The sequence below is a fragment of the Sinocyclocheilus anshuiensis genome, unplaced genomic scaffold, assembly GCF_001515605.1.
Source record: "Sinocyclocheilus anshuiensis isolate Anshui unplaced genomic scaffold, SAMN03320099.WGS_v1.1 scaffold49, whole genome shotgun sequence".
Taxonomy (NCBI): domain Eukaryota; kingdom Metazoa; phylum Chordata; class Actinopteri; order Cypriniformes; family Cyprinidae; genus Sinocyclocheilus; species Sinocyclocheilus anshuiensis.
In genome coordinates this window covers 1,737,194-1,752,858 of record NW_015539863.1, presented here as the reverse complement: position 1 = coordinate 1,752,858, position 15,665 = coordinate 1,737,194, and the positions used below count along the sequence as shown (strand labels likewise).

General features: G+C 37.2%; 1 protein-coding gene across 2 annotated transcripts; it reads left to right on the top strand.

Moving 5' to 3' along the window:
* The first annotated feature begins 3,709 nt into the window (after positions 1-3,709).
* On the top strand, positions 3,710-14,141 carry gc2 (guanylyl cyclase 2). Of its 2 annotated transcripts, XM_016481349.1 has the most exons (20): positions 3,710-3,914; positions 4,592-5,440; positions 6,255-6,559; positions 6,640-6,988; positions 7,075-7,159; positions 7,266-7,362; positions 7,440-7,565; positions 8,520-8,600; positions 8,719-8,895; positions 9,173-9,329; positions 9,404-9,553; positions 9,747-9,895; positions 10,711-10,874; positions 11,043-11,235; positions 11,402-11,576; positions 11,657-11,755; positions 11,955-12,049; positions 12,936-13,021; positions 13,106-13,194; positions 14,004-14,085. In XM_016481349.1, exons 2-19 carry the CDS (start codon positions 4,702-4,704, stop codon positions 13,191-13,193), a joined length of 3,315 nt encoding a protein of 1,104 aa, XP_016336835.1. In that variant the 5' UTR covers positions 3,710-3,914; positions 4,592-4,701; the 3' UTR covers position 13,194; positions 14,004-14,085. The 2 variants fall into 2 exon arrangements, with proteins under 2 accessions (XP_016336835.1, XP_016336834.1); XM_016481348.1 differs by lacking the exon at positions 13,106-13,194 and having other exon boundaries at positions 14,004-14,141.
* Positions 14,142-15,665: the final 1,524 nt, after the last annotated feature.

Sequence of the window (15,665 nt, the reverse complement as noted above, 5' to 3'; positions counted from 1 at the left end):
ATATGGTTGTTATATACTGTACCATCATACAGGTGCATCTCAATAAATTAGAATGTCGTGTGAGATAGTGAATTGGTGGGTTTTTGTTAAATGCGAGCCAAAATCATCACAATTAAAAGAACCAAAGACTTAAACTACTTCGGTCTGTGTGCATTGAATTTATTTAATATACGAGTTTCACAATTTGAGTTGATTACTGAAATAAATGAACTTTTCCACAACATTCTAATTTATTGAGAATGAGATGTACCTGTACAGAGCGGTCATCAGACCTAATGGCTCCCACGAGATGGCTGTCCATACCATTACGGATCACCCACCATGTTTAACGGCTGTCTTTGCCCAAACTTGAACCATCTGGATGCAGACCAGTACTTGGTAGGTTACCGCATGTTGGCTTTGAATATGATAATAGTCTCCAAAAATCAGCCCAACAGTGTTGAAACTTAAGGCAGAGTTTGTAGAGACTTGGTCAGAGAGGTGCAGATTCAGTTTGCACTCATTTTTGTCTAGTATGGTATTTAGCAGCTGTCCTCTGATGCAGTGGCATCCCAGAACATTGTCAGAACTTTGACTAATGTTCTGGCAAAGTCATGAACAAAATGTCTTCTAGTAAGGTTAATACAATGTTCATTTAGAGTTATCTGGTCTTTAATAATGTTCTTGGAATTTTAGCACAAAGGCATTATTATAAATCATTCATGGAATGTTTTATTTTTGAAACAGTTTGTTTTTAAAATGTGCTACTTGTTTCAGAACATTCCGAGAACGTTCAAAGTAAAGTATCAGAAATAATATTTTTCATATATTAATGGGAAAGTTAGCAAAACATTTGAATTTTCTCGCTTAGAACACAAAAGGGTTTTTTATCAAAATGTTTAAGCTGCTCTTTTCCATACAGAGAGAATGCATTGTGATCACATGATCATGTTGCAATTTTTCCTTGGTTCATGAACCCAGATATTAGTTTCCTTGGTTATATCTTTGTCATCTCGTTTTGCTGGGCACCATGTATGCCAGGACTGGTGCTTCTTCTTCTTCAAAAATAAATAAAAATAAATTAATTAATTATAATAAAATAAATAAAGTGCAAGACACTCCTGCTGTAAAGTGTCCTTAGCCATGATTTTGAGCCAGAGCAGCTCATCTATATTTGGCATCTGCCCTCAGTAGTTTTTCTGACTTGACACATTACAGGTATTGTAAGCATAATAAAATAAATCACACACAAAAAATAACCCTATACTAAAATAACCCATATGATAAACAGCCTTAAAAACAGCAATAATAATAATAATAAATCCTTGTTTCATATCAGAAATGCTCTCTATCAACCACTGTGTGCATTCAGGTTTTATTTTTTGTCTTTTTTATGGCGTTTAGCGAGAGTGTGGGGAAAAGTTAGCAATTAGCTAAAATCTTTAAATGTATTTTGTTATTTTGACCAATTCACATTTATTTTGTTTGTTAATAAATCAGTTGTTTGTCTTGATACAGTAACTTCTTTGCTTTGCAGACCTTACCTGCTCTTTGATAAAAACTTACCTTATTGACATTTACAGACACATTTGTAATTGTGATCTAATGTGATCTAATGATCTAACTGTGATTCAAATGTGTTTTTTTTTCTCAGTAGTGCAGCTGTGCAACTGCCCATATGCTGACAAATATATACAAATACTTTCTTATACACATATTCTTCAATTTCACATACAAATACATCATATTATAAATGTGTGTTTATGCACAGCCTATATCAACACATGCACACACATAAAGAACAGAACTGGATCACTGGGCATTGTTTTAAAGCTGTCTCCTGGTTACTACAACAGAAAAGATTCATAGCAAATCATTGAACTCCATCTGTTTTTCTTCTAGACTATATGTGGCATTAAAGTATTACATAAGCCTCATCATAACCAGTCAACAATCTAAGTCTGGAATGATTTAAGTTTCCATTCCTTATTATTCTATGATATAAATAGTTATGTGTGTTTTATTTGCTATTCTGGAAGGCATTTTAATGTATAAATAGTCCGAATCAAAAAAAATTGAATTTTGAGTATGTAGATCTAAATACCACGACTTGATCTGCAACTTCTCCAGTTTGTCACCAGAGGTCATCCTTTCCACAATATTATTAATCATTGTCATCACGACTGACTTACGTTACCTTTGAGTGTATCAATACTTGTTTATTTACTTATCTTATAACTTTGAAAGTATTCAGAATTCAAGCACGCAGTGTGTGCTTTTTGTTAATTTTCTCTTATTTTTTATACTCTACATTTCTAATACTTAGTTAATGCGGTACTTTACTAGTTACTGGAAAAAAGTTACTTGTAATGCGTTACCCCCAACACTGCTTAGTTTAGCCTAAGTAAACAATGCGCAAGAACGCTCATCTGTCTGAATGACTGGTGACGGAAGATTTGGATGGCAGCGAGGGAATGTTGTGAGACACTAATATCTGCCACAGCAATCTTTCCATATTCATTACCTTTGACATGTGAGTGACACATTTCTCTGTGCCTCTCTCCTAGAGATGACCGCAGTGACGGCAGGTCAAGTCTCGAGGGGGAATTATGAGAATTATGGATGAGAAAATCTTCCATGAGCTTTGACTGAGCACATATGGCATATGGAAAATTTCTTAGACAAGTCAAGTCAAGTCACCTTTATTTATATAATGCTTTTAACAATACAGATTGTGTCAAAGCAACTGAACAGCATTAATTAGGAAAATAGTGTGTCAATCATGCAAAATGACAATAGTAAACACTCATTTTTCAGTTAAAGACAGTTCATCATTGAATTCAGTGATGTCATCATCCAGCTCAGTTCAGTTTAAATAGTGTCTGTGCAATCAAGTCAACGATATCGCTGGAAATGAAGTGTCCCCAACTAAGCAAGCCAGAGGCGACAGCGGCAAGGAACCAAAACTCCATCGATGACAGAATGGAGAAAAAACCTTGGGAGAAACCAGGCTCAGTCGGGGGGCCAGTTCTCCTCTGACCAGACAAAACCAGCAGTTCAATTCCAGGCTGCAGCAAAGTCACATTGTGCAGAGGACTCATCTGGTTCCTGTGGTCTTGTCCCGGTGGTCGTCTGAGACAAGGTCTTTACAGGGGATCTGTATCTGGCGCTCATCTAGTCAAGGCTTTACTAAAACATTCTGATTGGTCAATGATTTAATTTTGGTCACTCACTGCATAAGAAAGCAATTATCTGGCAAGGGAAAGTATTTGTGTAAGATTGCAGAGAGGAAAGAGAGGGTGATGGGACAGATGGAGCAGATTATGAAAGTGAACCGCAAATCTTTGTCACTTTTGTTCCTGAAACTTAGCTAGCTTTACCAAAATTAGGTGTTTGAAAAAAAAAGAAAGAAAAAGGAGACCACGCACAACACCAAAATAATATCAGCCAGGCAGGCAGACACAACTGGGAACTTTATTGGATTCTACTGCCCCCTAGAGTAAGTGCTGGTCCAGTTCTTGTTCTTGCTATTCTTGCTATTTCTATGCTATTTTTTTTAAAACAAATATTCATTATGTCAACACTTAAATTATAATATGTTTGTATTTTAGCATCAATTACCAGCAGCTGTCATTTTTGGAAGAACATACACAACACTATAATGTGTCCATTACACAGACTGAAAATTGGATTGATATAATCTTCAGGTCATTCATTGAGGTCAGCAGTGGCATGGTGTGCACAGCACAAGAGAAGATTATAACTGTAACTCAGTTCTGGATAGACCGTGATCGAACCTGCTGCTCATATTTGGATTTATTTCACAACATATGTGCAAATAATAAGAAATCATTGATTTTTGCATATGGTCACAGCATTTCCATGGACAGGATTTACGCAGATGAAGACAACAAGTTATAGAAATGAACAGTCAGGTATTACTTTGGCAGTTACAGTCCGTAAGTCAAATACAATGGTTAAACAGTTAAATGGTGTCACTAATTGGTAATGCTAGACTGCAGTTTTAAAAATTGACAACAGTAACTCTATGAAGTCAAAACAAAGTCAATAAGTTTAAAAAGTTTTGCAATTGTTGATTATAGTTTGTACTGATGTATTTCTGCTGGCAGGTTACGTTCAAACTAATTGAATTAGTTTACTTAAAGATACTTATTTCTAACTTTTGGCTGTGATGATCACAAAAAAAACTCAAGCAGCAGAGCCTTACTTGGATAATCAACATTTAAAGTCCCTTAAGTTTCATATTGTCATATTGATACCCAGTATAGTGAAGGATATACATGGTTGTTTTGCAGATTGATCTGTTTTGGGGATAACAATACAATAGCCTAAATGTATTAAATGTTTTATTTTGATAAAGTTGAAGTGAGTAGCCTACGCATTATGCTGTACTCTTAACAGGATTTCAGCAATCCTCTCACTCCCAATCTTACACCATTAATAACCAGCACAAATTTATAGATTAAATCCTTCTTGATTTCTGTATTTTTGCTGCTCTGAAAGCATTTTTACAGCATAACATGCTAAATATGAACTGATAATCATTTTAACAAACAGATCTATCAGTTTACATATGTTCATTTTTTCGTAGTTTGCTGTGGCTGCTGACCTGATTGACATTAAGGGCATCTCTCATGTGACAGTGAAGAAGCTCCACTGTGTGCCAACCCACCAGCTGTGTGGCTGACCTGTTACCCTGCAATGCGACGGCCATCCAGTGCCTTTCACAGCTTATGTCCAGCATGGGCCACCAGAGGACTCCAGATCCCTGACCAAAGCACTCATAAATATACCTATTTGTGTCTCTGGCCACTGTTGTATACTGTAAGCTTCCTGTGCCTTTTCCCTGCCACCTCTGCTGCCACCGTTAGGGTTGGGGTGGTGGGTCCTTGGTCATGTGACCCCCTCTTTACTAAAGCTCAGCCCGGCGTGGCTGCGCAGTTAGCTGTGGATCACATCAACAGGGACCCTTACCTCTCACAGGGCATCACGTTTGATTATGTCATCCTGGAGGAAGACTGTGAGACGTCCCAGGCTTTTGCCCGTTTCCTCGGTTTCTACACACGGGCGTCTGGGTTTATTGGTCCGGTGAACCCAGGTTACTGTGAAGCTGCCTCTCTGCTAGGAAAGAGTTGGAATAAGGCAGTGTTTTCCTGTTCTTGTATTGGACACGAGTTGGATGACGCCCGTAGTCACCCTATGTTTGCCCGCACCATGCCCCTACCCTCCCTCGTCCTGCTACGCTTCATGCACCACTTTCGCTGGGCACATGTGGGCATCATTACATCAGCAGAGGATGCCTGGTTTGAGGCGGGTATAAAGCTGGCCAGTGCCATGAGGAATCATGGGATGCCTGTTAGCATTGTGGCATCTGTTCGTAATGACCACACCAGCGTGCGTAAGACACTGGCCAGAGTCAAGAAAATGGCAGATCTCCGCTGTGAGTTTAAAACATGGCTAATATTGAATGATATGATGTAGTGATAAGTGATCTGCTCACATTTTAAACTGTAACATTAACTATTAAAAAAACTATTTGTTTTGATACTGATACTTCTCAGTATTTATACAGTTATACTGTTCAAAAGTTTGAGTTTGGTAAGATATTTTGAAAGAAACCTCGTACGCAAAAATACAGGAAAAAAATGTAATATTAACATTGTATTGTAACTGTACAATATATTTTAAAATTAATAATTAGTGTTAGTATAAATGTAGTAATAAAAAGGTAATTTATTCCTGTTATGGCCATTGCTCCAGGCTTAAGTGTCACATAATTCTTCAGGAATCATCCTAATATACTGATGTTCAAGATTCTTTAATGAATCAAAAGTTCAAAAGAACAACGTTAATTTTTAATAGAAATTCAATGCTTCTTTGCTGAATCAAAGTATTATTTCTTAAAACAAAATAGTACTGACTTCAAAACTTTAAACCATAATTAATTAATTTGTAAAATACACTTGAATACAAAACTTTTCATTAAAAATTATATTACTAGCAATTTTGTCAGCAGTTTGGCTGAAAAAAATAGCTCATATTTCGATTAGTACACTAAAAATATTAATATTTCCTTTTCTCTATACTGAAATATTTATTTTTTAAATAACTACTCTGCTATATTTTTTCATCAAAAATAAATATGATTTAAATAATAAAAGTTTTTACTGTATTAAATATAATGATTTAAAATAGTATACAATATACTGTTCTTTCTACCTGTCCTCTCATATTTTCAATACTTCTGTTTGCAGTGGTCATCCTCGTTATGCACTCGGTGTTGATTGGTGGAGGAACCCAGAAGTTGCTGTTGGAGACAGCCTATGACATGCAGATGACAGACGGCTCGCTGGTGTTTTTACCTTACGATACGCTCTTTTACAGTCTGCCCTACCATCATGTAACCCAGCCTGCCCTGCGCCATAACAGCAAGCTGCTACGAGCCTACGATGCCGTGCTCACCATTTCTATAGAGTCTCCACAGGAGCAGTCTTTCTACCAAGCTTTTGAAAAGGCCCAGGAGCAAGGAGAGCTTCCCAGGAACCTTAAACCACAGCAGGTACAGCGATGGTTTAAATTGGGGCTTTAACACTTAGCTAATATACAGTAGCTAATGTAAAACCTTCACATCTCTTATAGGTGTCCCCATTGTTTGGCACCATCTACTCTTCCATCGTGTTCATGGCTCATGCTGTGCAAAGTGTCAGGGCTTCAGGTCAGTGGATGTCTGGGGGGAACATCGCCCAGAATGCCCGAAACCTGCTATTCAAAGGTTTTAGCCTCCAAGCAAACTTCTCTGACTTTGGCACGCTGGACTATGTGGTGCTGGACACAGATGGCTTTTCTTGGGAGTTGCAACCTACATACCATATTGAGATGCAGACAGATATGGTGCGTTTTCTGGGACGGCCGATTCGTTTCCCCCCAGCTGGACCACCAAAAACTGATTCCAGCTGCTGGTTTACACATGGGATCATCTGCCGTGGAGGTGAGTGTGTATGTACATGATTTTTTGGTTTTTCGTTCACATCGACATACATGCATTTTATGTATCAATCACCCTCTGTGTTACAGGTGTGAATCTTTTACACATGGTTTTAATCTTCCTGTCTGGCTTTCTGTTCATCTTCTTCTCAATTGGCTGTTCTTACTGCATCAGGTATTCATCAAATTATAACCTAAATTTATCGTAACATTTAAAGTTGTTCAAAGTGTGTAGACTACTACAGAACGTTTCTTTAAATATTTCTAAATGTTTTGTATAGGCGTAAAATTAGTAAGATCCGAATGGTGCGGGGTCCGAATAAGATTTTACTGACTTTAAATGATGTCACATTCATCAACCCATCCCTGAGCAATAAGGTCAGTAGCACAAGCACATGTGCACACAAATAAACATTCATATACTCTAATTATTAATACTTGTATCTGAAAAACAGAAGCTGAGTTTGGATGACAGCAAGGCCAGTGACTCAAGAATGAGCATTTCAGAGCGAAGCCTCAAGTCTCCATTGTCTATTCAGTCGCCAGCCACCTACGAAAATTCTAATGTTGTCATTTATGAGGTAAAAGAAAAACTCTCAATAGGTTATGTAAAATGACTGATTGAATTTGAAGGCTCATATTATGAAAAATCTTTTTTTCTTAAAAATAAACTATAGATTTAACAGTCACAAACAAAAAATCCCTTCACAGTCCACTTACAGCATTTATGAAAATTGCAAATATGATTTGTCACAATTACATCTACATATCAATGTTTATTTATACAGTATAGCACATTTCATACACAATGGTAATTCAGCATTCAACAGCATGACCCACCATGATAAACAACAGTGTAAACTACAATATCATTCAAAAGTTTGGGGTCAGTAAGAAAGTAACTGATCATTTTAATAAGCAATGCAGTAAATTGATCAAATGTGACAGTAAAGACTTTTACACAAAGTGAAAGTAAAATGATTTCGGTGGCACGGATTTTCCGCATTGCCACAATTGGTACAAAAAATGTCGATTTTTAAATCATTGCTATTCTTTGCTATCCTGGAAAAAAATATAGCACTGTTTCCACAAAAATACTAAGCAGCACAACTGTTTTCAACGTTCATAATAATAAAGAAATGTTTCTTGAGCAGCAAATCAGCATATTAGAATGATTTCTGAAGGATCATGTGACACTGAAGACTGGCGTAATGATGCTGAAAATTCAGCTTTGCCATCACAGGAATTTGTTCAATTTAAAAATATATTCAAACAGAAAACAGTTATTTAAAATTTTATAATATTATTGTTTTTCTTATTCTATTCTAAGGGCCAAAAAGATGGTGGAAAATGGTCATTTAGAACTAGATTGTGACTATAAAACTAGATAATGAGTGCAAGAAACCTTAACCTGAACATTATAAGTAAACATCATGAAAAGATTATGTTATGCTATATCAACCATTTAGATACATTATTTACACACATTTAATGTAAATGACTGAACATTTTCTCTAATGTTTCTCATTTTGCAGGGTGATTGGGCATGGCTCAAAAGGCTGCCATATGGAAATTTCCGGAGCATCACTCCTCATACCAGTGATGTGTTTGAACTGGTTAGTTTTGCCACTGATTTTTACATAGTAGTGCTCATTCTGTTTGTAGGACATTCTGTTTGTATGTTCTTTGTTGGTGATTATTTCTTTTATCATACAATTGCTCTCGATATTCCAGATGAAAGATATGAGGCACGAGAATGTTAACCCCTTTCTCGGCTTCTTCCATGACTGTGGAGTGTTTGCCATAGTAACAGAGTATTGTTCGCGGGGCAGCCTGGAAGATCTGTTGCTCAATGATGACGTCAAACTGGACTGGATGTTCAAGTCCTCTCTCATTCTAGACCTCATCAAGGTGCTCTTACTAGGAATGTGATTGGTTGAATTGAAAATTCATTTGAAAAGCATTGAAATATAGCAAGCACATGTTGATAATGACTTCTCAATTTATACCCAAACCACAAAAAGAGACTTTATAAACATTAAAGTCATTAAAAACAGGATTCTTATCATTATTTTTTGATTTGTGTGGTTTTATACATTAGTTCTCTAGTATGTACGTTTATTGTCACATAAATGCATTTGCAGTTACACCACATGTAAGCTTATGTGTGTTTCTGACTGGCATGCAGGGTATGAAATATCTTCACCACAGGAACATCTGTCATGGAAGGCTTCAATCCAGGAACTGTGTGGTCGATGGGCGTTTCGTGCTCAAAATCACAGACTATGGCTACAACGAGGTGTTGGAAGCTCAGAGATTTCCTTATGTTGAACCTCCAGCTGAAGGTAAGGTTTTATTGTGAGACTTTTCTTGTTATTGATCTCTTGCATAGGATGTTCAAGTATTTGAACCCCCACAGCCCTTCTGTGGACCACCCCTGAGATTCTGAGAGGACCCTACCCTGGTCTGTATGGCAGTCACCCTGGTGATGTGTACAGTTTCTCAATCATCATGCAAGAAGTGGTCATGCGAGGGCCTCCATTCTGCATGCTGGAGAACTCTTTTGATGGTAAAGTCACATGACCCCACTATCTTTACCAGGGCTTTTCAAACTTTTTGATGACATTGGTTTTCTCTGAACTTTTCTGTGGACCCCTATACTGTATCTATATTGTACTGTCTATAGTGGTAGATTGTTGTGTAGGCATGTCATTACAGTAATTGTACATTGTTTAAGTCTTTAATACATCTGGATCATATAGAAATTGTCCAGAAGATCCGGAAGCCTCCTCCAATGTGCCGGCCCCTTGTGTCCCCGGATCATGCTCCCATGGAGTGTATTCAGCTTATGAAGCAGTGCTGGAATGAACAGCCAGAGAAGAGACCCACATTTGATGAAATCTTTGACCAGGTGAACACTGACAACACTGCCAAACCATCACCATAATGTCAGATTTCTGTGGTTGCCAGAAATTCAGTGTAAAAAATACTGTTATATTGTTTCTAGTTTCTATAGTCATTCATTTCATTAAGTGAAATAATATACGGATGTACCAAAATCTGCTTTTTACTGTAAAATGTACTCATAACCACCATAATAATGCAGGTAGTAAAACAATAAGCCACATGATGAATCAGAGTTCAAGTAGTCCATAAAACATGGCTAATACTCACAACATCAGGGTAACGCACATAATGCTAAAATAATGCAATAAACATACACTAAATAACACGTGACAAAAAACATCACATTATGAATGCGCATTACTGATAACAAAAAATGTCATGCAGGGACTTCTGGGAAAGTCCTTTTCCTGTTTTTCACTATGACATGACATGGCAATTCATAGTTGGTATGGTAACCATAAAGTTACATAATATTAAATATATATATTAATATGTATTAAACCATATTATTAAACCATTTGCAGTTTTCACCATGTATGGGTAGGTAACTCATAGTTAAGCAATTAAGTTTATTTGTTTATTCATTTATTTATTCATTAATTAATTTGCTGAAGCAAGTTTTTTTTTGTTGTTGTAAAATTACAAACTTTTTTACGGAGAAGTTTATGTTGTAAGACTGAAATGAAAACAGAGATTGATAATGTATAGGTCTCTGAATAACCAAGCAATGGAGAAAAACTGTATGAGATCAGTCTGATTTTAGAGATTCTATTCTTATATTCTCTGCTGTTCTCCATCTCCTCCTTATTCTCTCTACAGTTCAAGAATGTTAATAAAGGGAAAAAGACCAACATCATAGACTCCATGTTGCGAATGCTGGAGCAATATTCCTCCAACCTGGAGGAACTGATCAGGGAAAGGACAGAGGAGCTGGAAATAGAGAAACAAAAGACTGAGAAACTCCTCACACAAATGTTGCCCCCGTAAGTGACAGACACACAGTTACAGCAATGACTTTACCACCACACTATGCACGGATGTGATATTTAGAGAAATAGACAGGGAACAGCTTTCAATCACTCATATAAGTAAAGTTTTGGAATAATTCCTACATTTTTAAAGTGTCCTTTGTTTTTGTTCATCCTCTCTAGGTCAGTGGCAGAGGCCCTGATGCGGGGCACTACAGTCGAACCAGAGTATTTTGACAGTGTCAGTCTTTATTTCAGTGATATTGTCGGCTTCACCACAATCTCAGCCAACAGCGAGCCCATAGAGGTGGTCGACCTCCTCAATGACCTTTACACTACATTTGATGCTGTAATTGGCGATCATGACGTCTATAAGGTAACACTACAAAAGTGATGTTAACATTTATTAGCTGTGTTTTTATTATTTGTAATCACAGTATAAGCAAATTTGTTTGCTTTCACATAGATTTTTTTTCATTGAATTGAAGATAATGTAAGCTTTCAGTTTACTAATGAATGTCTCTTGTCTTCATTGCCTGCAGGTGGAGACCATTGGTGACGCTTACATGGTAGCATCAGGTGTGCCCATGCCCAATGGGAACCGACATGCAGCCGAGATTGCAAACATGGCCCTGGACATCCTGAGTGCTGTTGGCACCTTCAAAATGAGACATATGCCTGATGTACCAGTCCGCATCCGCATAGGACTTCACACAGGTCAGGCTGATTCATCCCATTTGGTTGATTAAATGTAAAAAAAAAAACGTTTTCTTTACATATGTATGCTTTCTTATTAGGTCCCTGTGTGGCAGGTGTAGTGGGTTTGACCATGCCACGGTACTGTCTGTTTGGGGACACGGTCACCACTGCTTCCAGAATGGAGTCTACAGGATTGCGTAAGCATGTGACAGTTTCACCATATACAGCTCTGTTTCTATATTTCAAAGATGAATATGGAAAGATGCATGTCTCATTAAATTACAGATGTAAAAATGATTAACATCTGTAATCAATGAAATTCAGTGACTGTCGTTAATTGTACAGTTAGCCATGCCAGGCAAGGAAACTGCTCTTAATCTGTGTGCGTGTTTGTAGCGTACAGAATCCATGTCCATTCCAGTACAGTGAAGGTCCTGATGGAGCTGAAATTGGGTTACAAAGTAGAGCTGAGAGCCAGAACAGAACTCAAGGTGAGCTTGTCTGAGATCATCTGTAGGACAAATCAAAGATTTATCTCACAACCTCTCATTTATACACTACTGTTCAGATTTTTTGAAAAAGATTTAATACTTTTAATTGAACAAAGACACACTGACAGGAAAGACATTTATAATATTTTTAACATCAATTCTGTTCTTTTGAACAGGCCTATCACAGTTTCCATAAAAACACTGCAGCTGTTTTCAACATAATAGGTACATAATAGGAAATGTTTCTTGACTGAAGACTGAAGACTGAAGACTGGAGCAATGGCTGCTGAAAATTCAGCTTCGTCATCATAAGAATAAATGACATTTTAAAATATACTCAAATAGAAAACCATTGTTTTAAATTGTACTAATATTTAACAATATTTCTGTTTCTACTGTACTCGTAATCAAATAAATGTGGCCTGGGTGAGCATAATAGACAAAAAATGTTTAAAAGTCTTGCCAACCCAAAACTTTTGAATGGTAGTGTATGTAATGGTGCATTATTTGCTGTACTATATATGTTGGTCTAGTGGTGGTAAAATCATGTAAATATTGTAGTTCAAGATAATTCATAATGAATTAAAACATGCATTTTTCCCAAAACAGCAGATGTAGAGTATAATGTGTGAAATATTTGGCGGTAAAATGTGCCAGGAACTAATCGTGATCGTAAGGTTTGCCTCCAAATGCAGTAAAATATACTAATACCACTTCTTTCCCAAATTAAGCTATTTTACTGAACAGTGAGTAAGTAAAATATCCAATGAGTGGCAAGATCAACAATGCAAAATAACTCTTGAATGATTAAGTTCATGGGTTTAGATAGACGAGTCATCTGAAAGAACTCTATTTGGTCCATCTTCTCATCCTCTCATCTCCACAGGGCAAAGGTGTAGAAGAAACCTACTGGCTCACCGGGAGAGATGGCTTCACCAAACCACTTCCCGTGCTGCCCATACTCAAGTCAGGGTAAGGGGAGGCCTTTCTGTGGCCTGTGCCTGCAGTGTGTGTGTGTGTGTGTTTTGTGTTTATCTTCTCCAATGTATTTTTCAGGCAAATGGCTCATGGCTTGCAGATGGAGGAGATAGCCGCATACAAGAAGCGGAAAGCAGAAGCACAGCTTGCAAAGAAGAAAAACTGAGGTAATGTTATGCATGGAGAATGTATAACATTACTCAATGTGGCACAGAGAGTCGGGGGAGGTGGGGAGGACGGCAGGATGGGGCTAAAGAGTCAGTGTGGGAAGCTATTGCCAATTTTGCCCCATTTTGGTTGGGTTTCATTCTCCAACCATAAACAAGACTCAGTTCTTCTACTTTCAAGTCATGTTTCTCAGATGATACTACATTATCCTACTGTTTTAACTTTCATTTTCATTTCTGGTCATTTCTGCAATTGTGAGTTTATACATTTGCACATGAAATAGACTTTTTTTTACCAGAGTAACCGTTCAAACAAAATGTGTGTGTGCATGATTTGATATCATAATTTATGGTAATTTTGTACAACCTCATAGATATTTTTGGACTTGAAGATGTGTGACTTGCCTAAGATAGTGGTTATATAAGCTCTCTCCTTTCAGATTGGATGACACTCCTCCGATATGGATAGCCAGCTTTTCAAAATGGACCGTCGGCTATGTTTGGCATGCTGTTATGTTTCTGTTTGTGTGTTCTGTCATGCTCTGAATGTCTTGTTTGTTCTCAGTGTTTCATGTATCATGTCTTAACACAGACTAAAACAAACTATGTATACTGTATATATACAGTATATATTCACAAGTTTTGTGTTCCCAAGTGACATAATGTAAATGTTTTATTTAATCCATTACAGATTTGATATAACAGTTGATATACTTTCTTCTTTCTGTAGTTTTTTGGATAAAAATGCATTTGTTGATGTATTAGATAAACTAAGGCTGGTGTTCCTTCTTTGTTTTTCTGTCTTACAGACACAAATCAAAAGATTTTAAGGTGATGCTTAAGAAGGCAGTGAGGAAGATCTCCACCGTGCGCCAGGTGGCTCAGATCACCCTAGCCGATGAGGGCAATGTCATGATACACCATCACTGATGACCTTTAACCTTTGCCTTTTTGACCCCACACCTGCACGCAGAATGAAATGGAACGTGGAGAAACAGAGAACAAGCTGAAAAGGCTTGTTCTCGGCCTGTTTTTCTTTTAAAAGCACCTGAATGGGCAAGCTTGTGTGTACGTAAATGTTTTATTTAATCCATTACAGATTTGATATAACAGTTGATATACTTTCTTCTTTCTGTAGTTTTTTGGATAAAAATGCATTTGTTGATGTATTAGATAAACTAAGGCTGGTGTTCCTTCTTTGTTTTTCTGTCTTACAGACACAAATCAAAAGATTTTAAGGTGATGCTTAAGAAGGCAGTGAGGAAGATCTCCACCGTGCGCCAGGTGGCTCAGATCACCCTAGCCGATGAGGGCAATGTCATGATACACCATCACTGATGACCTTTAACCTTTGCCTTTTTGACCCCACACCTGCACGCAGAATGAAATGGAACGTGGAGAAACAGAACAAGCTGAAAAGGCTTGTTCTCGGCCTGTTTTTCTTTTAAAGGCACCTGAATGGGCAAGCTTGTGTGTACAGTTTACTGAACAGGAACATCTCTTTGTTATTGTAGAAATTCAGACTTTTCGGTAGAAGATTCGCTATGAAGAAGCTTTCAATATATCAAACCATACTGAAACTACATGGCTTCTCATAAGCTTCTCATTTGGAGCCTTGGTGGTCCAGCTCACTCATCATGCTCATCGTAAACATATACATCTATCTGAGAAGCTGCATATCTCTATTCTCAACATGAAGCACCTTTATGAAATGAACCAAAGTCTCACAAGGAGCTAAATTTACCCAGTGGGAATCCATTACTCAGCACGAGGGGGGTCAGGTCCGGCTCAAAGACTCAACACATACAGTGCATTCACATCATTCACTTGCAGATTATCCCTCTTAGTAAACATGTTTGTGACTAGAGAAAATAGTACATTTAGTATTGCAATAAACTATTGTGCAACCAGCATTAATATGGTGCATGTGGGTCTATGACGATCTATGATTTTAGATTTAGAGTTCAGTTTTACCATGGAATTTTAGTTGATTTTTTTCCCTCATAGATGATCAATTAGCATAATCCATAATAGGATTACCATGAAAACCCAAAGAATATCACAATATGTATTAGAATGCATATTTGCAATGCATGAGCGCATCGTGGTGGTTGTCGAATCAGATTTAGTTAGAAGTAAACTATGATTTGTATGTACATACTACAGTTCAAAAGTTTGGGGTTAGTAAGATTTTCAAAAGAAGTTTCTTATCCTCGCTAAGGCTGCATTTATTTATCAAAAATACAGTAAAATAATATTAGCAACATTATTACAATTAAACATAACTTTTCGATTATAATATACAGTATTTAAAATGTTAATTTATTCCTGTGATGGCAAAACTTTCAGCAGTCATTACTCCAGTCTTCAGTGTCACGTGATCCTTCAGAAATCATTCTGATATGCTGATTTGGTGCTCAAGAAACATTTTCTATTATCAGTGTTGAAAACAGTTGTGCTGCTTACATTTT

Excerpts from the sequence above, each read along its gene's own strand:
- gc2 (XM_016481348.1), top strand. The coding sequence starts at position 4,702 with ATGCGACGGCCATCCAGTGCCTTTCACAGCTTATGTCCAGCATGGGCC. Across the intron at positions 9,330-9,403 it reads TGTTGAACCTCCAGCTGAAG|CCCTTCTGTGGACCACCCCT; the intron begins GTAAGGTTTTAT and ends GAACCCCCACAG. Across the intron at positions 12,050-12,935 it reads GAGCCAGAACAGAACTCAAG|GGCAAAGGTGTAGAAGAAAC; the intron begins GTGAGCTTGTCT and ends TCATCTCCACAG.